Below are 26,253 nucleotides of genomic sequence, written 5' to 3'. Positions count from 1 at the left end.
AGGAAGGAAGGAAGGAAGGAAGGAAGGAAGGAAGGAAGGAAGGAAACAAACAGATGGAAGAAAGGAAGGAAGGAAGGAAGGAAACAAACAAACAGAAGGAAGAAAGGAAGGAAGGAAGGAAGGAAATGACATTAGTTTATCCCAATACAGATAATGTATAATAATGATGCCATTTATCATGTTAAGAAAGGTACCATTTACTCCAATGTTTTCTAATATTTTTATTATTATAAGAAAATTTTTCAAATACTTTTTCTGGTTCTATAGGAATAATCATGTGTTTAATGGTGGTTTTATTATTGACATAATCAACTATGCTGATGGTTTTCCTAATATTGAGCCATTCCTGATATAAAACCCACCTGATCATGGTATATGATTCTTATTATATAATGTTGTAATTTAGTATTTTATTGAAAAATTTTCCATAAACATTTATTAAGGAGATTGGTCTAGATTTTTCTTCCTCTCTTTTATATGGAGTACATAGGACAAAATAGGCCCACTGAGCAAAGCAGTCCATGCTTGCCCAAGATTACCAGTAAATTCCCAATCTCTCACACAAAGACAATGCTGCTCTCAGCCAAAGGTACTGAGTCCTCCCTTAGTCTGAAGAGCAAAGAAGTCTTTGTAATATCATGACTGAAAGTACCAGAACTTCCTTTCCCTAATTTATGCAGAAGAGATTAGCTGTCACTCTTTTCCAACTTGCTTACATCTATAATAGCAACCTTGGTATTGTTCTTGTGTGAAGTCATTTCATAAACATTATCCTGTGGGAAAGTAACACTTCCCAAGAATGCTGTAGTGCTTAGCATTTTACTATCTATAAAAGTCTTTCTTTTTGTCACAATAAACAGAATTCATGGATAATATGCCTCCCCATATGGCCCTTGTTTTATCTCTTAATCTTTAACTATTTCTCTCCATCTCTCTCTCTCTCAATGATGAAACCATGGCACTCCTCTCACAGTGTACCCATCACTTTTAGCTCTTCCTGGTTTAGGAATCAATATCATATATGTGTCATAAAAAGTTTGGAAAGATTCCCTCTTCCCCTATTTTTATAAATAGCTTGGGTAGTATTGGATTTATTTGTTGAATCTTCAGTAGAATTCACTAGTGAATACATCTGACCCTGGGTGTTTTTTTTGTTTGTTTCTTTGTTTCTTTGTTTGTTTTAAGGGAGTTCTTTGGTGATTTGTTCAATTTATTTTTCTGTGATGCTGTTGTTTTAAGCATTCTAATTCCTCTTTGGTTTTACTGGGTAGTATATATATTTGCAAGTAAATTTATTTCATTTAGATTATCAGATTTATTGGCACATATTTGGGCAAAATAACTATCAATAATTTCTTTAATTTTTTCATCATTGATTGTGTTGTGTAATTTCTAATCATGGGTGCCCAAATGATAAGCAAAGTCTCCAACCCATAAAGAAAGATAGGTTTATTGTAGGAGGGTTGATCCCACAAAAAAAACTAGACCTATTAATATTATCACTTATAACTTATAACTCAAAACTATTGCTAACATTAAAATCTAATCCTCACATAAGGGGATAGGGGGTTTTTCTCTCACAATTGTGATTTTGTCTTTTTCATTTTTGATACTGATCATTTGTTTTTTTCTATTTTTAATTAATAAATGATTTATATATTTTAATTATTTTTCATGAAACCAACTCCTCATTTTACTCATTACTTTAATGGTTTTCTTACTTTCGATTTTATTAATCTCTTCTTTGATTTCAGGGTTTCCAATTTGGTATTTAATTGGGCATTTTTAATTTGTTCTTATTATGTTTTGTTTTAGTTTCATGCCCAATTTACTGATCTGCTCATTCCCTATTTTTAAGCATTTATAGATATAAATTTTCCCCTAAGTATCACTTTGGCTGCATCCCATGAAATTTGAAAAGGTGTCTCCTCATTGCTATTTGTTGATTATTTCTATGATTTTTGACCCAATTATTCTTTAGGATAACATTATTTAGTTTCCAATTAAATTTTTGTCTTTGTGCTGCCCTTTGTTGAATGTAATTTTGATTGTATCATGGTTTGAAATGTATTTATAATCTCTGCTTTTCTACATTTGGATATTATGTTTTTATGCCCTACTATATAGTTAGTTTTAGTCAAGTTGCCACGTACTTCAGAGAAAAAGGTGTATTCTGATCTTGGTTTTCTCCAGAGGGCAATCATATCCAATTTTTCTGAAGATCTACTTGCCTCCTTTATTTCTTTCTTATTTATTTTTTGGTTGGTTTTATCTACTTCTGAGAGGGTAAGGCTGAGGTTTCCCCCCAAGTAACATTTTACTATCTGTTTCCTCCTATAATTCATGTAACTTTTCCTTTAGGAATTTGGATGCTATGTCATTTGAAGCATATGTTTAATATTGTTATTGTTTCATTTCTATAGTGTCTTTCATCATGATGTAATTTCCTTCTTTATCTCTTTTAATTAGATCAATATTTATTTTTGCTTTGACTGATATCATGATTGCTACCCCTGCTTATTTTATTTTATCTGAGACGTAGTAGATTGTGCTCTAGCCTTTACTTTTACTCTGTGTGTATCTCTGTCTTAAATGTATATCTTTTGGACAGCATATTGTGGGATTCTGTTTTTCAATCCACTCTGCTATCCTCTTCTGTTTTATGGATTAGTTCATCACATTCACATTCATAGTTATGATTACTAATTATATGTTTTCCTCCATCTTATGTTTACCTGTTTATTCTTCTTTCTCTTCTTTTAGCCTTTTCTCAATTCACAAATGTTTTTTACTGCATCCCCTAATTTATCCATCTTTTTGTCCATTGTTAAAATGGGACCAGTTACCAAAGACGTCTCAGCAGGCTCCAAGCCCCAGTCTGTAAAACCTCTAGCAAATGGGAGGGGAGTGAGTGGATGGAATTCTTTCTCCTCCCTCTCCCTTGGCAGTTGAAGCTTCTGGCAACTGCTATTAACAGAATCCTTCTCTGTCCAGAAATGATGGCTATCTTACTTAGCTTTCACAGGGCTAAATTGGCTGGCAAAAAGGAAATAATCCCACAGAAATTGGCAACTTCCACTGTTTGAGGCTTATTCCCTAAGCACTAGATGGATAATATGTTCAGGATGTCTTTAAACAGCTTCCTTGGTTCACTGGATTTCAACTATTTTCAGGATCTGCCAGGATAGAGATTTGGCTTAGGTAGTGTATGCCCTAGGTAAGTGATGGACAAACTATGGCCCATGGGCCAGATGAAGCCCCCTGAAATGTTCTATCTGGCCTCGTAACATTATTCCTAATCTGACGAATAAAATGAATAGGATACAAATACAATGAAACTTCAAAAGAGTTGCTTTAGAAACAAACTGACAGATGAACATTTCCTTTCCTTTGGCCCCCTCTTTAAAAAATTTGCCCATCTTTTTTTCCAGGTTAAGATGGCAGCAGAGTAAAAAGCAGCTCTTAACCTCTCCAGACTGAAACACACAACACTCCTCAAGGGGACATAAAAACAAGTCCAGACGAACGGAGGTATCCCGCAACAGGGTGCAGCGTGGCAGGTACGTGGAATTGGGACATTACCATGCTATAAAGGGGTGAAACAGCTCTCACTAAATCGCAGGCTGAGCAACCACCCCCCCACCCCCTCCACACACACCACCTGCAGCGCCAAAGCCAGCTAAAAAGAAATAGAGGGCATTAGAGCAAGTTTGGGGCACCCATCAAGTCATTGGCAGCTCCAGGGCCTGTTCCTGAGAGCAGCAAGATTTAGATCCCCAAAAAGCTAAAGAATGCACATGAACTCTGAGCGAGGACAAGGAGTGCGGGTGCAGAGTACGGGCGCAGGGCGGAGGAGCGGGTGGAGGCAGACACAACCGCGAGCTAAGGCTCTGAAACCCTGAGCGGGGAACTAGTGCAGACGGGTATATGACTGTGGAAGCAGCACCCTGAGACTTGTAAAGAAACCTCTGAAAGAGGATCAAGCAAGGGGGTCCACCAAAGGACTTGACCTTGGAAAAAACCAGACCTCAGGAGCCAAAAGACAGTCGCTGACCTCAAAGATAAAGCTGAGAAGCTTCTGGGCTAATGATGGCTACCCAGATGCAGGAAGTTCAGAAGAGAAAGATTAACAACAAGAAAAAGAAGTCTTTAACACTCGACAACTTTTACACAGAGAAAATCCAAACAACCAAGCAAACAGAGGAGGAGAACCAACAAGCACCCGGACCCTCCTCAAATAAGGAAAACGGGTCACAAGCTATAGAAGAGTTCAAAACTGAGATTTTGAGGAAGATGGAAGAGATCTGGCAAGAAAATAACAGTTTAAAAGGTAGAATCTTGCAATTGGAAAGTGAGGTTCAGAAATCAAATGAACTGATAAGCAAATTGAACACCAGAAATGACCAGACTGAAAAGGAAAACCAAAAGAACATAGCCGAAAACCGAAAGATTATAGCCGAAACCCAGTCATAAAGGCTAGAATTGAGCAATTAGAAGCTAATGATCTCTCAAGACAACAAGAACAAATAAAACAAAGTCAAAAGACAGAAAAAATAGAAGGAAACATAAAATATCTCAATGAGAAAGAGACAGACCAAGAAAACCGGTATAGAAGAGACAATTTGAGAATAATTGGTCTTCCAGAAAAACCAGAAATTAATAGAAACCATACTAAAAGAAATTATTCAGCAAAATTGCCCTGAAGTTCTACAAGAGGGCAATATAGACATTGAAAGGATCCATAGAACACCCACGACATTTGATCCAAATAAGAAAACGCCCAGGAATATAATTGCCAAATTCAAGAGCTTCAGAGCAAAAGAAAAAATCTTACAAGAAGGCAGAAAGAGACAACTGAAATATCAAGGAGCACCAATCAGGATCACACAGGATCTGGCAGCATCCACGCAAAAAGATCGCAAGCCTTGGAATACGATATTCAGAAAGGCAAGAGAGCTGGGCCTGTAACCACAGATCAACTACCCATCAAAATTGACTATATATTTCCAGGGGAAAGTATGGGCATTAAACAAAATTGAACAATTCCAAGTAAATTAGAAATACTAAAAATTAAGGGAGAAATTAATAAAATCAAAAGTAAAAGAACTATTGAATTAATAAATAAGACTAGAAGCTGGTATTTTGAAAAAACAGATAAAATAGACAAAGTACTAGTCAATCTAATAAAAAAAGGAAAGAAGAAAACCAAGTTGACAGTATCAAAGATGAAAAGGGAGTCCTCACCTCTAATGAAGGGGAAATTAAGGCAATCATTAAGAACTATTTTGCCCAATTATATGGCAATAAATATAGCAATCTAGGAGATATGGATGAATATTTACAAAAATATAAATTGCCTAGATTAACATAAGAAGAAATAGAATACCTAAATAATCCCATATCAGAAAAAGAAATTGAACAAGCCATCAAAAACTCCCTAAGAAAAATCACCAGGGCCTGATGGATTCACAAGTGAATTCTATCAGACATTGAAACAGCAACTAATCCCAATACTATACAAATTATTTGATATGATAAGCAAAGAAGGAGTCCTACCAAATTCCTTTTATGACACAAATATGGTACTGATTCCAAAGCCAGGGAGATCAAAAACAGAGAATGAAAACTACAGACCAATCTCCCTAATGAACATAGATGCAAAAATCTTAAATAGAATACTAGCAAAGAGACTCCAGCAAGTAATCAAGAGGATCATCCACCATGATCAGGTGGGATTTATACCAGGAATGCAAGGTTGGTTCAACATTAGGGAAACCATCCACATAACTGACCATATCAACAGTTTAACAAACAAAAATCACATGATTATCTCAATAGATGCTGAAAAAGCCTTTGACAAAATACAGCATCCATTCCTATTGAAAACACTGAAAAGTATAGGAATAGAAGGACCTTTCCTAAAAATAATAAACAGTATATACCTAAAACCATCAACAAACATCATATGCAATGGGGATAAATTAGAAGCCTTCCCAATAAGATCAGGAGTAAAACAAGGATGCCCATTATCACCTCTATTATTCAATATAGTACAAGAAACACTAGCAGTTGCAATTAGAGAAGAAAAAGAAATTGAAGGTATCAAAATAGGCAAGGAGGAGACTAAGCTATCACTCTTTGCAGATGATATGATGGTATACTTAAAAAATCCTAGAGAATCAACTAAGAAGCTTGTAGAAATAATCAACAACTTTAGCAAAGTTGCAGGATACAAAATAAATACACATAAATCATCAGCATTTCTATACATCTCCAACACACTAGAGCAGCAAGAAGTAGAAAGAGAAACACCATTTAAAATCACCCTAGACAATATAAAATACTTAGGAATCTACCTACCAAAACAAACACAGCAATTATATGAAAACAACTACAAAACACTTTCCAAACAAATAAAACTGGATCTAAACAATTGGAAAGCCATTGATTGCTCATGGGTAGGACAAGCTAACATAATAAAAATGGAACATTCTACCCAAATTAATTTACCTATTTAGTGCCATGCCTATCAAATTACCAAAAAAACTTCTTTACTGAATTAGGAAAAACTATAACAAATTTCATTTAGAATAACAAAAGTTCAAGAATATCAAGGGAAATAATGAAAAAAATGTGAAGGAAGGGGGCCTAGCAGTACCAGATATTAAACTATACTATAAAGCAGCAGTCATCAAAACAATATGGTACTGGCTCAGAGACAGATAGGAGGATCAATGGAATAGACTTGGGGTAAATGACATCAGCAAGACAGTGTATGATAAACCCAAAGAGCCCAACTTTTGGGACATGAATCCACTATTTGACAAAAACTGCTGGGAAATTTGGAAAACAATATGGGACAGATTAGGTTTAGATCAACATCTCACACCCTATACCAAGATAAATTCAGAATGGGTGAATGACTTAAATATAAAGAGGGAAACTATAAATAAGTTAAGTGAACACAGAATAGTATACTTGACAGATCTCTGGAAAAGGAAAGACTTTAAAACCAAGCAAGTGTTAGAGAAAATTACAAAATGTAAATTAAATGGTTTTGATTATATTAAACTAAAAAGCTTTTGTATAAACAAAAACAATGTAGTCAAAATCAGAAGGGAAACAACAAATTAGGAAAAATCTTTATGACGAAAAACTCTGACAGGGTTCTAATTACTCAAATATATAAGGAGTTAAAGCAATTGTATAAAAAATCAAGCCATTCCCCAATTGATAAATGGGCAAGAGACATGAATAGGCAATTTTCAGGTAAAGAAGTCAAAAGTATCAATAAGCACATGAGAAAGTGTTCTAAATCTCTAATAATTAGAGAAATAAAAATCAAAATAATTCTGAGGTATCACCTCACACCTAGCAGATTGGCTAAAATGAAAGAAGGGGAGAGTAATGAATGTTGGAGGGGATGTGGCAAAATTGGGACATTGATGCATTGCCGGTGGAGTTGTGAACTGATACAACCATTCTGGCTGGTAATTTGGAATCATGCTCACAGGGCTATAAAAGAATGCCTGCCCTTTGATTCAGCCATACCATTGTTGGGTTTGTACCCCAAAGAGATCATAGATAAACAGACTTGTACAAAAATATTTATAGCTGTGCTTTTTGTGGTGGCAAAAAACTGGAAAAGGAGGGTATGTCCTTCAATTGTGGAATGGCTGAACAAACTGTGGTATATGCTGGTGATGGAATACTATTGTGCTCAAAGGAATAATAAACTGGAGGAGTTCCAGGTGAACTGGAAAGACCTCCAGGAACTGATGCAGAGAGAAAGGAGCAGAGCCAGAAGAACATTGTACACAGAGACTGATATAAAATCGAATGTAATGGGCTTCTCTACCAGCAACAATACAATGACCCAGGACAATTTTGAGGGATTCATGGTAAAGAACGCTACTCACTTTCAGAGGAAGGACTGCAGGAGAGGAAACATATAAGAAAAACAACTGCTTGAACACATGGGTCGGGGTGGACATGATTGAGGATGTGGACTGGAAACTACCACACCAATGCAATTACCAACAATTTGGAAATAGGTCTTGATCAAGGACACATGACAAAACCAGTGTAAATGTGTATCATCCATGGGTGTGGGGGGGGAATGCGGGGGGTCAAGGGGAAAGCAGGAGCATGAATCATGTAGTCATGTTAGAAATGAATATTAATAAATGTTTAAATTTAAAAAAAATTTTGCCCAACACTGCCCTGGGCTTATATAGCCTGAAGTACCTCACTTATACACTGTTAAGAAGAGAAGGGATTTATTAATTCAAGGAAACTGTGAATGAGGGAAAAGGTCTAGGTTTGAGGGTGAGATAAAATCTATCTATGATCTTCAAGGTGCTGTCAGAGTGGCTATCCCCCCATAGGGGAAAACCTCTGAATAAAACTATTTCTCCCTAAACTCCCTCACAATCTAAAAAGTCCAAGATGGTAGAGATGGTCTTGATTGTAGATCTGTAGTTGTTTAGGGATTGGCTGGGACACTGCTTACAAGGTTTTGTCACAATGCTCACAGCCTTTGGGAAACAGTCTGGTTAGAGTCTTTAAGGAGTATTTAGCAACAATCCACCCTGTACTCTGGGTTAGAGATAAACTAAGCTACTGAAAAGAAGTAATTCAAACCCTTTCAGCCACCCAGCTCCCTCTGTCTCCCAAAGAGTGATCTTGCCAAGCTGGGTGTTCTGCTTTTATACCCATATTCTTAACTACCCCAACTACCCCCTCTCCTGGAGTTCTAGGGGTACTGTGGAGTTCTGACGCAGTTCACCCCACTGTTACACCATCCTCTGTTCCTCCCTTAATCTCCCTATCCTTATCTTTTTAGGGTAAGTAACCTTACCATAGTTGATTTAGTGTGGGTTTTATTTCCACTTTGAGCTAGTTCAGATGAGATTAAGGCTCAGTCATAATCACTACCCCCATCTTCTCCACTCTATTTGCCACTTATGCACTTCTTAGTGAGAGGTAGTTTAACCCATTCTATTTTTCCTTTTTCTCTTTCCTTCATGTATTCCTCTTTCCTTTTTTTATTTTTGATAAAAGCCCATCTTATTTATCATCCTGTGTACTTGAAGTATCTTACCTTTCTCAAGTATAATGATTATTTAATTATTTCAATTATCAGCTTCCCAGGTATGAATGTATTCAAACTAACCTTATCAAAATTATTACATTTTCATTTAATGCTTTCCTTGAATGTCAAATTTGCTCATCAAATTTTCTTTCGAGCTCTGTTTTCTATGGTCAGGAAAGTCTAAAATTCCCCCATTTTATTAAATATCAATTATTTCCCTGGAAGATTATTGTCAGTTTTGCTTGGTATGTAATTTTCAGTTATAATCCCAGGTCCTTTTAGAATATCATATATTTTTTCCAGTTCTTTAATGTAGAAGTTGCTAAGTTTTATATAATACTGACTGTATCTTCCCAATATTTGAGTTATTTCCTTCTGGTAGTTTGTAATATTTTTCTCCTGGCCCAGTAGTTCTGGAATTTGGGTACAATAGGCCTGGAGTATTTTATTATGAGTTCTTTTTCAGGAAGTGACTGGTGGATTCACTCAATTTCTATCTTTCCCTCTTATTTGAAGTTATTAGTGAAGTTTTCCTAACCATTTCTTGTAATATAGTATCCGGGTTCTTTTTTTTTAATGTGGCTTTTAGATATTCCAATAATTCTAAGATTATTTGACTAGATTTATTTTCCAGGTTGCTCATTTTTCTACCCCCATGGCTCAGTGCTCCACTGACATGTGAGAGTTGTCGGTTTCCTTCCTTCTCTGCCTTTTATACCCGAGTGGAGTGGTTTGGGCTGGGCTTGTTCCAATTCTGAAAATTTGTTGCCTTTGGCAAAACTGCCCCATATTCAGCCAGTTCTTATAGACACTGTGCTTCCTGGGCTAATTTCTCTTCTTACCCTGCAGTGAGATGGATTTCTTGTAGCCTTTCCTTTTATTTGAGGCAAATAATTTTGTTTGTTGCTTGTTTGTTTGTGTGTGTGTGTGTGTGTGTGTGTGTGTGTGTGTGTGCCATCTTAGCACCTAGCATGCAACTTTCCAATGATTTTGAAATGTACTTATCCAGCCATAACATTTGCTGACCTTTAGTCTCATATCTCCAATTGGTCTTTCTGAGACCTTGCATGTCCATCTTAAAATCTAAATGTCCAAAACTCAACTCATCATTTTTGTTCTCAGTTCTTCCAAACTTCCAAAATATTCCTATTATTGTCAATGGTGATCATCTTCCCTGTTTCCCAGGGTCATAATCTAGGTATCATTCTTAACTCCTTACTATTTCTACCCTCTCATTTCTAATCTGTTGCCATTTCTTGCATACCTTTTCTCTCCTCTGATACCACCACTCCCTTGGTATAGGACCTCATCATCTCATGCCTGGTCTATTAACTGGTTGGTTTATTAATGCTGGTGGGTCTGCCTATCTCCATTTATTCTCACTGAAATCTATCCTCCATTTCACCTGAAAAGTTTTTTTTTCTTCTATAGTGTAGGTCTGATAATATTACTTCCCCACTCAATAAATTCTGGTGGCTCCTTATCACCTCCAGGATCAAATACAAAATTATGTTTGATTCTGCAAGTCCTTTAGGCTTTAATATCTTATTCCCTACTTTGTATTCTTCAACCCAGTGACACTGGTCTCCTTCATCTCTTGGCTCTTTGCATTATCTTTGGTTTATTCATCATGCCTGAAAAGCTGCATCTTCTAATTTCTACAGCCTGACTTCCCTAAAATTCTGTCTTCTTTAAGAAACCTTTCCTAAGCTAAAAATGACTTCCCTCTTTATTTCCTATTTTTCATGTGTATCACTTGTTTGTACATATTTGTTTCCTTGTCCTCTTCAAAGAGAACTTTTCTAACATTTTTTGTATCCCCAAATAAATGTTTATTAACTGATTGTCTTTCTAATATTGCAAGTATAGTAAAATATGCCAAATGTATGAGAGAGGGATATATGGAGAGCAATATATAACATTAGCTAAAGGGCCATTAAACTATGCATGCCCTTTGACCTAGTATTACCACTTCTAGATCTGTATCCAAAAGAAACCAAAGATAGAGGAAAAGGACCTTCTCATACAAAAATTTTTATAGCAGCCATTTTTTGTGGTGGCAAAGAATTAGAAACCACAGATGTCCCTCAATTGGGGAATGGTTGAACAAGTTGTGGTTTATGGTTGTAATAAAATACTACTGCAATATAAGAAATGGCAAACAGGATATAGGATATCAAGTTCAGAAAAAACTAGAAAGAGTTATGTGAAGTGATACAAAGGGAAGAGAGCAGAATTAGTAGAACAGCATTGATCAACTACGAAGGATTAAGTCATTTTCAGCAACTTTTCAATCCAAGAAAACCTCAAGGAATGATGGGTGAAAGAAGGATTCTGATTACAGATAAAAAATATTCCATTAAAAAAAACATTTAATTTTTCATTTTATTTACTTCATGAATTTTTCTTGTTGTGTGTGATATTCTTTCGTACTATGAGGAGAATGGAAATATATATTGCATGACAGCTCTGGTATTACTTATATCAGACTATTTACATCTTGATGAGGGGGAAGAGGGAGAAGGAAGGGAGAGAAGCTTAATAGCAAAATGGCAGATAACAACTGTTTAAGACTGTTTCTGCATGTAATTGAAAAAAACTTAGTTAAAAAACTTATCATAGGAGGGAAAATATTCTGATAAAAGTAAATACTTTTTTCTCACAATTCCATAATTCAGGTGGTAGGATAATAATAGTGATGGTAAGATTTACAATTCTTAAATTTCAATGTTGTGTTCAAGAAACAGTTTTCTTTATACATTCTATTATTATAATATCTACTTTATAGATAGGAAAACTGTCTTACAGAGTTTGTGACTTTCCTACAAAGTTAGTAAAATTCAAGCAGACATTATCTTTATTTTTAAATTTTACATCTTTATATTTTTTAATTTAATGAATACTCCAAGTCAATTCTCATATTCAAAATATAATAGAAGATTATATATAAAACCATAATTATATACTATCACTTTTAAAACAAAAAATGAATATTTACTTCAATATATTGTATTTAAAAATGTTCTACTTGCTTGTAATTCTTCAGACATACTTTTTTAGACAGAATAAAATACATAAAAGTTATGTCTTCTCACCGTAACTGATTTCTTTAAACCTGAATTCAATGAATGCAATGCTTACATGGCAATTCTAAGTAATATTTTCCAAATACATACAAGATAACTTATTTTAAATGTGTTAATCATTTTGAAAATCTTTTTTTAAGTAATAGTCTTCTTGAACACATTCAAGTGGATCATTTTTCAGAATGGTAAATACAACAATGTACACTCAATACAACACTCAAATGACCTCCAAATATATATGTGGGGGGGTGTGGGGGGGTGTGTCTTTAGCTACAATCCCACATCTGACTATTGGACATGTCCCATGGGATGTTTCCTATGCACCTTGAATTTAGCATATCCAAAAAAGAAATTATGTTTTCTCCCAGACCTTCTCATTCTTTCTTAACTATATATGCATCGTAAATATCACAATCCTTCCAGCCATATTAAAAATGTCATTAGTTGTCAATTTGACATTAATAATGTCAAAGTTATTATAAAATATCAATTTTCCTTATGCTCCATATCCAGTATGTTGCCAACTGTACCACTACATCTCACTATCTTCCTTCACAATATTCACTGCCCAAGGCCAGGTCTGCATCTTCCCTTATTAAGACTTTTGCAATAGCCTACTAATTGATCTCTTTGGTTCAGGTTTCTCCATTCTCCAATACATAGGTATCACTGATAATCTTTTTTTAACATTATTCATTTATTTATGTATTTAGAATATTTTCCATGGTTACATGATTCATGATTTTTCCCACTCCTCTTCCCTCACCTCTCCCAGAGCTGACAAGCAATTTCACTGGGTATTACAGGTATCATTATTCAAAACCTATTTACATATTATTCATATTTGCAATAGAGTGATCTTTAAATGCCAATATCCCCATCAAACCAGATGATCGATCATATGTTTTCCTTCTGCATTTCTGTTCCCACAGATCTTTCTCTGGATGTGGATAGCATTCTTTCTCATAAATTCCTCTGGAAAGCACATGAGAGAGTGTTCTAAATCTCTAATAATTAGAGAAATGCAAATCAAAACAAAGCTGAGGTATTACCTCACACCTAGCAGACTGGCTAAAATGATAGTAGGGGAGAGTAATGAATGTTGGAGGAGATGTGGCAAAATTGGGACATTAATGCATTGCTGGTGGAGTTGTGAACTGATCCAAACATTCTAGATGGCAATTTGGAATTATGCTCAAAGGGCTATAAAAGATTGTCTGCCCTTTGATCCAGCCATAGCATTGTTGGGTTTGTACCCCCAAAGAGATCATAGATAAACAGACTTGTACGAAAATATTTATAGCTGTGCTTTTTGTGGTGTCAAAGAAATGGAAAAGGGGGGTATGTCCTTCAACTGGGGAATGGCTGAACAAACTGTGGTATATGCTGGTGATGGAATACTATTGTGCTCAAAGGAATAATAAACTGGAGGAATTCCATGTGAACTGGAAAGATCTAAAGGAATTGATGCAGAGCAAAAGGAGTAGAGCCAGAAGAACATTGTACACAGAGACTGATACACTGTGGTAAAATCGAATGTAATGGATTTATCCTGGAGACTTCTGGTTAAGATGGAGGCAGAGTAAGGAGCAGCTGCTCGATCTCTCTTAACCAATGCATACAAGACTCCTCAAGGGGACATAAAAACGAATCCAGATTAACGAAGGAACCCCACAACAGGGCGCAGCATTGAAGGTACACAGAATCGGGGCATTTCCACTCTATAAAGGGGTGAAACAGCTCTCACTAAAATGTGAGAGGAAGAAGCCCCTCCACCCCCCCTCCCCCAACATACACCATGCACAGTGCCAAGGCCAATGCACAAGAGTGAAAACAGGATTGGGGCAACCAGTAAATCACTAGTAGCCCCAGGGCTTGTACCTGTGAGCTGCCAGACATGGGACCCCAAGTGGCTGGGGGGACGCATGGACTTTCCCCAGCTTCTACGCGGGGGAAGGCTCTGCCCCTGCGAGAAGAAAGATCTCTAACGCAGTGACTTCCCCCAAGTATCTTGCATGGGTGAAGGCTCTGTCCCAGGCGGAATAAAGAACTCTAATACAGGGACTTTCTCCAGTTTCTTGCAAGGTGAAGGCTCTGCCCCGGGCGGAATAAAGAACTCTAAAGCAGGGTCTTTCCCCTGAGCATATGCTCAGGTGAAGGCAGTGCCCTGGGCGGAATAAAGATTTCTAGCGCAGGCTAGGACATCCAGTGAGGACCTGGTGCAGACTGGAGCGCAGCTGTGGAAGCAGCCCCCAAGACCACTGAAGGAGCCTCAGGCAGAGGGGCAGACCGGGAAAGACCAGGAGGCCTGACCCCGAGGACAAGAAGACTGGAGCCATCGGAAGCTTAGAAAGCACAAGCAGACCCTGAGTGTGAAGACAAAGCTTAAAAGGGGCGGGGTTAACAATGAGAAGCAATAGGGAAGCCCAGAAGAAAAAGATTACCAAGAAAAACTCTGGAACACTCGTCAACTTCTACATAGAGAACATCCAAAAAAAAGCAAAAATCCAAACCTCCCCAAAAAAATGAAAGCTGGTCACAAGCTATTGAAGCTTTCAAAAATGAAATGTTGAGGAAGATGGAAGAAATCTGGCAAGAAAATAACAGTTTAAAAGGCAGAATTTCACAATTGTAAAGTAAGGCAAGTCAACTGAAGACCAGAAATGACCAAATTGAAAAGGAAAACCAAAAGATTATAGCCGAAAACCAAAAGATTATAGCCGAAAACCAGTCCTTAAAGGATAGAATTGAACAATTAGAAACCAATGATCTCTCAAGACAACAAGAACAAATAAAACAAAGTCAAAAGACTGATAAAATAGAAGGAAACATGAAATATCTCAATGAGAAAGTGACAGACCAAGAAAACTGGTCTAGAAGAGACAATTTGAGAATCATTGGTCTTCCAGAAAAGGCAGAAATTAAATAGAAACTTGGACTCCATACTTAAAGAAATTATTCAGCAAAATGCCCTGAAGTTCTAAAACAAGAGGGAAATATAGACATTGAAAGTATCGATAGATCAGCTTCTACACTGGACCCAGAAAAGTCAACACCCCGGAATATAATAGTGAAATTGAAGAGCTTTCAATTAAAAGAAAAAAATCTTACAAGAAGCCAGAAAAAGACAATTCAAATATCAAGGAGCACCAATCAGGATCACACAGGATCTGGCAGCCTCCACGCTAAAAGACTGCAAGGCTTGGAATAAGATATTCAGAAAGGCAAGAGAGCTAGACCTTCAGCCACGAATCAACTACCCATCGAAACTAACTATATACTTCCAGGGGAAAGTATGGGCATTCAACAAAATTGAAGATTTCCAAGTTTTTGCACAAAAGAGACCAGGACTAAATGGAAAGTTTGATACCCAAACACGAAAATCAAGAGAAACATGAAAAGGTAAATAAGAAACAGAGGGAAAAGAAAAAAACTCATAATCTTTTAAACTTGACTCTTTAAGGGCATAAATAAGATCTAATTATCTGTATTACTAGGTGGAGAAATGCTATGTATAATTCTCTGTAGTGAACTCTATTCACTATTATAATATTCACAATTATAGCAATCAGAAGAATAATTCAGAGGGAGAGGACAGAATACTAAATGGTCTAAGATGACATGGGGGATGGAAAAGGGGGGGGGAATAGTAGGGGACACCAAGAAAAATCTGAGTAAATAAGAAAAATAGGATATTCTATTACACACAAAGAGGGCATGGGAAGGGGAGGGGATAAATACTATTATAAGAAGGAGAGGAAGAGATCATTCATTAAGAGGTAATAATCAAACCTTACTCTCAGTGAAATCAACCTGGAGAGGGAAGAGTAGCTTTATTATCCATGGGGATAAAAAAACTCTATCTAACCCTACTGAGAAATAGCAATTAGAGAAGAAAAAGAAATTGAAGGTATCAAAATAGGGAATGAGGAGACTAAGCTATCACTCTTTGCAGATGATATGATGGTATACTTAAAAAATCCTAGAGAATCAACTAAGAGGCTAGTAGAAATAATCAACAACTTTAGCAAAGTGGCAGGATACAAAATAAATGCACATAAATCATCAGCATTTCTATATATTTCCAATACATCACAGCAACAAGAGGTAGAAAGAGAAACACCATTTAAAATCACTTTTTTTTTTTATCCTGGGACTCCATTCTAGGAGCATAGGGCCACAACCAGTAGGCAAAGGGGTCTCAGGGTCACCCAGCTGGGAAGTGTCTGAGCCCGGATTTGAACCTAGGACCTCTCGTCTCTAGGCCTGGCTCTCAATCCACTGAGCTAGCCCAGCTGGCCCTACTTTAGGTTGTAGTTTCTTTAGCAGATGTAGTTTTTACAGGGTGGGGTTGCTAGCCCCATGCCCAACCCTCCTCCTTTTTCATCCGGGCTAGGGACCGTCCTTAGCCCAGGAGTGGTAAGGGCGGGCGATAGGGGTCAAGTGACTTGCCCAAGGTCACACAGCTGGAAGTGTCCGAGGCCGGACTTGAACCTAGGACCTCCAGTCTCTAGGCCTGGCTCTCAATCCACCGAGCCACCCAGCTGCCCCATCACCCTAGACAAAATAAAATACTTGGGAATCTATCTACCAAAACAAACACAGCTATTATACGAAAACAACTACAAAACACTTTCCAAACAAATAAAACTGGATCTCAACAATTGGAAAGTCATTAATTGTTCATGGGTAGGACGAGCTAACATAATAAAAATGAACATTCTACCCAAATTAATTTACCTATTTAGCACCATACCTATCAAATTACCAAAAAACTTCTTTACTGAATTAGGAAAAACTATAACAAATTTCATTTGGAATAACAAAAGATCAAGAATATCAAGTGAAATAATGAAAAAAATGTGAAGGAAGGGGGCCTAGCAGTGCCAGATATTAAACTATACTATAAAGCAGCAGTCATCAAAACAATATGGTACTGGCTAAGAGATAGAAGGGAGGATCAGTGGAATAGACTTGGGGTTAATGATGTCAGCAAGACAGTGTATGATAAACCCAAAGAGCCCAACTTTTGGGAAATGAATCCACTATTTGACAAAAACTGCTGGGAAATTTGGAAAACAATATGGGAAAGATTAGGTTTAGATCAACATCTCACACCCTACACAAAGATAAATTCAGAATGGGTGAATGACCTGAATATAAAGAGGGAAACTATAAATAAGTTAAGTGAACACAAAATAGTGTACCTATCAGATCTCTGGGAAAGGAAAGATTTTAAAACCAAGCAAGAATTAGAGAAAATTACAAAATATAAATTAAATGGTTGTGATTATATCAAGCTAAAAAGCTTTTGTACAAACAAAAACAATGTAGTCAAAATCAGAAGGGAAACAACAAATTGGGAAAAATTCTTCATAACAAAAAACTCTGACAGGGGTCTAATTACTCAAATATACAAGGAGTTAAATCAATTGTATAAAAAATCAAGCCACTCCCCAATTGATAAATGGGCAAGAGACATGAATAGGCAATTCTCAGGTAAAGAAATCAAAAGTATCAATAAGCACACAAGAAAGTGTTCTAAATCTCTAATAATTAGAGAAATGCAAATCAAAACAACTCTGAGGTACCATCTCACACCTAGCAGATTGGCTAAAATGAAAGAAGGGGAGAGTAATGAATGCTGGAGAGGATGTGGCAAAATTGGGACATTAATGCATTGCTGGTCGAGTTGTGAACTGATCCAACCATTCTGGCTGGCAATTTGGAATTATGCTCAAAGGGCTATAAAAGAATGCCTGCCCTTTGATCCAGCCATACTATTGCTGGGTTTGTACCCCAAAGAGATCATAGATAAACAGACTTATATGAAAATATTTATAGCTGCGCTTTTTGTGGTGGCAAAGAACTGGAAAAGGAGGGTATGTCCTTCAGTTGGGGAATGGCTGAACAAACTGTGGTATATGCTGGTGATGGAATACTATTGTGCTAAAAGGAATAATAAACTGGAGGAGTTCCAGGTGAACTGGAAAGACCTCCAGGAACTGATGCAGAGCGAAAGGAGCAGAGCCAGAAGAACATTGTACACAGAGACTGATATACTGTGGTAATATTGATTGTAATGGACTTTTGTACCAGCAGAAAGCAATGACATAGGACAGCTCTGAGATATTTATGGTAAAGATGCTACCCACATTCAGAGGAACATCTGCAGGAGAGGAAACATAGAAGATAATCAATTGCTTGAATGCATGGGTTGAGGCAGACATGATTGGGGATGTAGACTCGAAACTACCACACCAATGTAACTAACAACAATTTGGAAATAGGCCCTGAACAAGGACAGAAGTTACAACCAGTGGAAATGTACGTGGGCCATGGATTGTGGGGGGTGAAGTGGAAAGTAGGGGTATGAAGCGTGTAAACAGGTTAAAAATGAATATTAATAAATGTTTAAAAAAATAGAATGTAATGGACTTCTATACTAGCAACAATGCAATGACCCAGGACAATTCTGAGGGACTTATGGAAAAGAATGCTACCCACATTCAGAGGAAGAACTACAGGAGATGAAACACAGAAGAAAAGCAACTGCTTCAACATATGGGTTGAGGCAGATATGACTGGGGATGTAAACTCGAAACTACCACACCAATGCAACTATCAACAATTTGGAAATAAGTCTTGATCGATGATACAAGTTAAAACCAGTGGAAATGCGCTTTGGCTTTGGGATTGGGGAGGAGGTTGGGGGGTGAAGGGGAAAGTAAGAACATGAATCATGTAGTCATGATAACTTTTCTAAAAAATAAAAATCCTTAAAAACAAACAGATAAATAAATTCCTCTGGATTGTCCTGCATTGCTGCTAGTAGAAAAGTCTATTACATTCGATTGTGCCATGATGTGTCCGTCTCTGTGTACAATGTTCTCCGGATTCTGCTCCTTTCACTCTGTATCAATTCCTGGAGGTCTTTCCAGTTCACCTGGAATTCCTCCAATTCATTATTCCTTTCATCACAATAGTATTCCATCACCATCAGATACCACAATTTGTTCAGCCATTTCTCAATCAAAGGGCATTTCCTCATTTTTCAATTTTTTGCCACCACAAAAAACAAGGCTATAAATAATTTTGTACAAGTATTTTTTCCTTATTATCTCTTTGGGGTAACAAACCCAGCAGTGCTATGGATGGATCAAAGGGTAGGCATTCTTTCAAAGCCCTTTGGGCATAGTTCCAAATTGCCCTCCAGAATGGTTGGATTAATTCACAACTCCACCAGCAGGGTATTAGTGTCCCAATTTTGCCACATCCCCTCTTATATTTATCACTTTCCTTTGCTGCCATATTGACCAGTCTGTTAGGAATGAAGTGGTACCTCAGAGTTGTTTTGATTTGCATTTCTCTAATCAGGAGGGATTTAGAATACTTTTTCATGTGATTATTGATAATTTTGATTTCTTCATCTAAGAACTGCCTATTCATATCCCTTGACCATTTGTCAACTTGGGAAAGGGAGGTTTTTTAGTAAATTTAACTTAGTTCCTCATATATTTGGGAAATTAAATCTTTATTATAAAGTTTTATTATAAAGATGTTTTTCCCAGTTTATCGCTTTCCTTCTAATTTTGGTTACATTGGTTTTGCCAAACTGACAATCTTAAGCACTGGTCTGACCATATCACTTCCTTGATTCATGAAGTTTATGGGACTCCCTAAGATAAAACTTAATTTTTTTCTTTTGGCATTCAATTCTAGCTCCAGCCTACATATATTAGAATTTTTGCACTTAATTTTCCTTCAAATATTCTAGATTCATGTCAAAGTAGGATCTTCTTGCTGTTTCCTATGTTCTCTATGACATTTCATTTCCTACCTCCATGCTATTGCTGATACTATCTCTCTTCATAGTCTCTTAATAGGTTATCCTCCATTTTACAATGCACTTCCTCCTTACCTCCACCTCACCAAATCCATAGCTTTCTTCAAATACAGCTTAAGTTCTGCCTTCTATAAGAAGCCTTTTCTGATCCCTCCTACTGTTTGTGTCCACTCTTTAATTACTTTTATTTATCTACTTTGCATTCATTTTATAATTGCTGTGCAAATATTTATACATGTGCAAGTTACCTATCCTTGTAGAAAGTAAATTCTTAGATATTAAGGATTGCTTTAATTTTCTTGTCTTTTTATTCCTATTTTTTATCACAGTGTCTGAAACATAGTAGTTACTAATTAATACTTATTGATTGGCTTATTTATTGAGAATAATAGTTTTACATGTGTGAAATGAGTTAATGATCTAATATTCCAGGATTTCTATCCTTTAATATAGACACACCACTATCATAGTCAAAAGCAGTTTTCAGTTTGAAGTTCTCTTACCTTCCTCTTGGTAAGTCTGCATCATCCTTCTTCCATCTTACAGTTGGCTGAGGATCTCCTTGGACTTGACATCGAAATTCAATAGCTTCTTCTTCCAGTATCACTTGGTTAATTGGTCTTCTAAGGAAAGTGGGTCGCTCTTGAAAAAGAAAAAGAAAAACAAGTTTCAAAGTAAGCTATTGGGAATAATTTGTGTAAATAGTTTATTTTACTTCTCCTGTCCTCAACCTTGTTATCACTATCTTTCTAACTTATACATATATATGTACATATACATATATATATATATATACATATATATGTATTTCTCCTTGCTGACCTGATTCACTAACAATAAGAATCTCTAGGTAGCCGACTTACAAATCTATATGTATACATATGCAAGCTCTTCCTAGAACACTAGGTGTGAATCTCCTTAAGCTTGTTATATGTCACTGTCTTAAAGCCTATAATGTTTTCCTTTTCCTTCGATTTCAATATAATTAGATGCAAAGTCATGTTGATTCTATATCCATGATAACCTCTTTAATCCTTTTCCTTCTTTCTACTTATACTAGCCATTGTAACCTCTTGCCTGCATTATTTTGATTGTCTCTTAACTATTCTATTTATTTACTCCTTTAAATTCATGCCTTATACATCTATCAAAAATCAATAGGCAATTTTCAGAAAAAGAAATTAAAACTATTAATAAGTACATGAAAAAGTGTTCTAAATCTCTTATAATTAGAGAAACTCAAATCAAAACAACTCTGAGGTACCACCTCATTACTAGCAGACTGGCCAATATGGCAGCAAAGGAAAGCAATAAATGATGGAGGGGACGTGGCAAAATTGGGAACTAATACCCTGCTGGTGCAGTTGTGAATTCATCCATTCTGGTGGGCAATTTGGAACTATGCCCAAAGGGCTTTGGAAGAATGCCTACCCTTTGATCCATCCATAGCACTGCTGGGTTTGTACCCAAAAGGGGTATCTCTTGGTGATGGAATACTATTGTACCAAAGGGAATAATGAACTGAAGGAATTTCATGTGAACTGGAACAACCTCCAGGAATTGTTGCAGAGCAAAAGGAACAGAGCTAGGAGAACATTATACACAGAGACAGATACACTGTGGTATAATCAAATCTAATGTACTTCTCTACTAGCAGCAATGCAATGATCCAGGACAATTCTGAGGGACTTATGAAAAAGAACGCTATCCACATCCAGAGAAATAACTGTGGAAGTAGAAACATAGAAGAAAAACAACTGCTTGATCACATGGGTTGATGGTGATATGATTGCGGATGTAGACTAAGTGAGCACCCTAATGCAAATATTAATAATATGGAAATAGGTCTTGATCAATGACACATGTAAAATGCAGTGGAATTAAGAACAAGCAAGAGATAGAGAATTACAAAATATAAAATGGATAATTTTGATTACATTAAATTAAAACATGTTTGTATAAACAAAACCAAAGCAAACAAAATTAGAAAGGAATCAACAAATTGGGGGAAAAGTCTTTATAACAAAACCTCTGACAAAGGTCTCATTTCTCTAATTTATAAGGAGCTAAGCACTAAGCACAAAAAAAATCAAGCTGTTCTCCACTTGATAAATGGTCAAGGGACATGAATTGACAATTTTCAGATAAAGAACTCTTATCAATAAACACATTAGAAAGTGTTCTAAATACCTTCTGATTAGAGAAATGCAAATCAGAACAATTCTGAGGTACCACTTTGATCCAGTAATACCGCTGTTGGGTTTGTACTCTAAAGAGATAATAAGGGAAAAAAATCCATGTACAAAAAATATTTATAGCCAAGCTCTTTGTAGTGGCAAAAAATTGGAAAATGATGGAGTGTCCCTCATTTGGGGAATGGCTGGACAAATTGTGGTATCTGATGGTGAAGGAATACTACTGTGCTGAAAGGAATGATGAACTGGAAAGACCTTCAGGATTGATGTAGTGCAAAAGGAACAGAACCAGGAGAACATTGTACACAGAAATTGATACATTGTGGAACAATCAAATGTAATTGACTTCTCTTCTAGCAGCAATGCAATGATCCAGGAAAATCCCAAGGGACTTATGAGAAAGAAAACTATCCTCATCCAGAGAAAGAACTGTGAGAAACACAGAAGAAAAACATATGATTGATTACATTCTATGGGATTATGACCAGAAATTTTGACTTTAAATGATCACTTTATTGCAAATATTAATAATATGGAAATAGATTTTGAAAAATGTAACCCAGTGGAATTGCTTGTCAGCTCACAGAGCGGGAAGGAAAAAGAGAAGGGAAAGAACATGAATCATGTAACTATGGAAAAATACTCTATTTTAATTAATTAATTAATTATTTAAAAGAAACATGATTTGGGAGAATGGGGAAGGAAAAATAGAATGTGTTAAATTATTGAACATAAAAGAGGCATGGAAGAACATTCACAGTGAAGGAGAAAATGGGAGTTGGGTAGATCATGAGAACCTTAATCACATCAGAGTTAACTCAGTGAGAGAAAAAACAAATTATTTGGATATAGAAAGCTAAGTAGGAGAGGAAGGAGATGAGAGAAGGTTGATAGACCTGTTAGAAAAGAGGGCAAATGGGGAAAGTGGAGGTCAGAAACTAAAAAGTGGTAAATAGAATGAATAGTAAAACATAGTAATTATTGTGGTGCAAACATTTTTTAAAAATTTTACAAATCTGTTATAAAAGCCTCAATTACATAGAAAAATGAATTCAATTGATACAAATACAAATCATTCCTCAGTTAATAAAAATGTGAAGGAAGGAGACCTAGCCATATCAGATCTAAAACTATACTATAATGTGTTAATTATCAAGAGAATCTGGAATAGGCTAAGAAACAAAATAGTGTAGATTAGGTAATCAACATAAAATAGTTAACATCCATAGCAATTTCGTGTTTGATAAAGCCAAAAATCTAAGCTATTGGAGAAAGAATTCATTATTTGATGAAAACTGCCGAGAAAACTGGAAAGCAGTATGGCAGAAATTAGGCATGGACCAACATCTCACACCAAACAGGATAAAGTCAGAATTGATTCCTGATCTAGAAATAAAGATTGGCACCCTAAACAAATTGGGGAACAAGGAAAAGTTTACCTGTCACTAATTGGTAAGGGAAGAATTTATGACCAAACAAGACCTGGAGAACATTATGAAAAATAAAATGGATTATTTTGATTAGAGTAAACTTTCTAAACATTGTACAAATAAAAACAATGCAACCAAGATTTGAGGGGAAACAACAAATTTGGATAAAAAGATTTATAGCAATAATCTCTGACAAGCCTTCACTCAAATATATAGAGGACTGACTCAAATTTATAAGAATACAAATCATTCCCCAGTGGAAAAATGACCAAAATATATGAACAGGTAGTTCTCAGAGAAAGAAATCAAAACAATTGATAGTCATGAAAAATAATGCCCAAATCACTATTGACTAGAGAAATACAAATTAAAACAACTATGAGATACCTCCTCACATCTGTCAGATTGGCTAACATGAACAAAACATAAAATGATAAGTGTTGGAAGGGATGTGGGAAAATTGGGACACTTTAATGTTGAGAAACTGTGAACTGATACAACTCTTTGTTGAGAGCAATATGGAACTATGTTCAAAGGGTCATAAAATTATGAATACCTTTTGACATAACAATAGCAGTACATGGTCTGTATCCCAAAGTGATCATAATATCTGAACCAACAGATTTTAGCAGCTCTTTTTGTAGAGGCAAAGCACTGGAAATTGGAAATCCATTTGGGGAATGGATGAACAAGTTGTTTGGTATATAGTTGCAATGGAATACTAGTAACCCATAAGAAATGATGGACAGGATACATTCAGAAAAACTCATATCAACTGATTCAAAGTGAAGTGAGTAGAACCAGGAAAACAAAGTATACAGTAAGAAAAATATTACATAATGATCAACTGTGAAGTACTAAACCATTATTAGCAATTCTAGTTCCCAACATATCCACAAAGGATGCATGGTGAAAAATGCCATCCAAAGCCAAAGAAAGAACTGCAGAAGTATTATTACAGATTAAAACACACTATCTTCCACTTTATTTCCTTCATGAGATTTTTATTGTATGTGTGATGTGTGTCTTCTATAATGACATGAGTAATATGGAAATATGTACCACATGAAAGCACTGGCATTACCTAAATCTGAGTATTTATTGCTTCTGATAGGGTGAGGAGAGGAAGGGAGAACATCTGCAACCAAAAATTTCAGAGAAAAATTGTCAAAAACTATGTCTACATGTAACTGAGAAAAATTAATATTTAAAAATAAAAAGTATAGCTTCTATGCCTGTAATAAATAAAAATTAACCTTAGAGACATTTATCCCCTAATTTTATAATTATTTATTAGTAAAGAGAAAGAGAAAAAGAAGATATTACCAGCCTAACTAACCAAAGTCTCTGGCTGTGTTGCAAGCTTTAGTTCCTGGATTCCCAGATGGCATGCTCCTCTCTAGCCCAGTGCTGTGCTTGCCAGGGATGGCTTCCATAGATAAGCACTGGGACTGCTCACCAGCAAGAGGGCTTCCTCCATAAACAAAAAATGGCAGAGAGATATTTGCTTCATGTGCCAGATTGATTAAGCTTAATCTAAACTGTTCCCCTAAGATTTTCTAATTGGCCAGGATTTTACTCTAGTCCCCACATGTCACATCCCTTGATTTCCATCTCTCTGGAGTCTCACCTAATACACTGGCAAATTAAAACACATGAAACTGTGATGCCTATCACCTGAGTCTTGCTGGGATTTGGGGTCTCCTAAATATTTAATTCACATAACCTTCCTCTGATTCTTTTGGAGAGCAGCATGCTAAGTCTTCCTACTTTTGGTTCTCCAGGAGATTGATATGTCAGAGAATTATTCCATATATGAAGTCTATACATTTAGGATTTTATCACCAGAGTGCATAAGGGCACAAAAGATACTGTACATTTCAAGGAGGTTGTAGCTACAATTTGAGTAATTAAAAGAAAGAGAAGAAGAGAAAAAATGGTTGATAGGCTCATTGGCAAGGAGCAATTGGGGACATTCCCTTTTATGGCACAAGAGTTTTACAATCAGAATAAAATAACTACACATGGGAAGAACAAAAGTTAACGGAGGGCTCAAACTTCCTCAGTTCAGTTCATTAAATCCCAAGGTCCATGCAGAGTCTCATAATGTAGTGTTTGATTTCTGGAAGTATCCTCCACTACTGTCATCTTTGTAGTCCATTCGAAAACATGATGGTCCTTATTGCATCTTCTCCAGGAGATCTGCTTTCCTGGTTCATATTATTGGAAATATCTTCTCCTAAAATTGCTTTAAAAAGATATTAGACTATGGACTTTTAGGATAACTTCACAATCCCCATCTCAGGAGAATAAAATACCACACAGGATCTAATCCTAACATAATCTGAATCTAACCCATCAGCAATAGACTTGACATAAGATGTATGGCTAAGCTATTAGGTAGGTTATTGATCTAAAAAAAGCATTAAATAATATATTGATCAATTTTCCCAAAAACAAGGAGAAAGAAAATTAAAATTTAAAAATAAATTAATATATGTAAATATAAGTATAATTAAAATCATAACAAGTCCTTGATTCACATTCAAAGTATAATGGAGGTAATTAATATCCTACAAGCATGTAGAGCAGGTACAGCAAT

The 26,253-nt window shown here is 36.1% G+C and overlaps 1 protein-coding gene across 1 annotated transcript in view; it reads right to left on the bottom strand.

The window, feature by feature from the left end:
* The window catches only part of ROBO2 (roundabout guidance receptor 2), a 773,029-nt gene that overhangs the window by 298,673 nt on the left and 448,103 nt on the right, over positions 1 to 26,253 (bottom strand). Inside the window, exon 5 of the mRNA XM_044669246.1 lies at positions 20,530 to 20,668. Coding sequence (XP_044525181.1) covers positions 20,530 to 20,668 — 139 coding nt within the window. The remainder of the gene's footprint in view (positions 1 to 20,529; positions 20,669 to 26,253) is intronic.

This window comes from Gracilinanus agilis, chromosome 3 (assembly GCF_016433145.1).
Source record: "Gracilinanus agilis isolate LMUSP501 chromosome 3, AgileGrace, whole genome shotgun sequence".
Taxonomy (NCBI): Eukaryota; Metazoa; Chordata; class Mammalia; order Didelphimorphia; family Didelphidae; genus Gracilinanus; species Gracilinanus agilis.
Note: the sequence above shows the minus strand (reverse complement) of the source record. Positions and strands in the feature narration are given on the sequence as shown.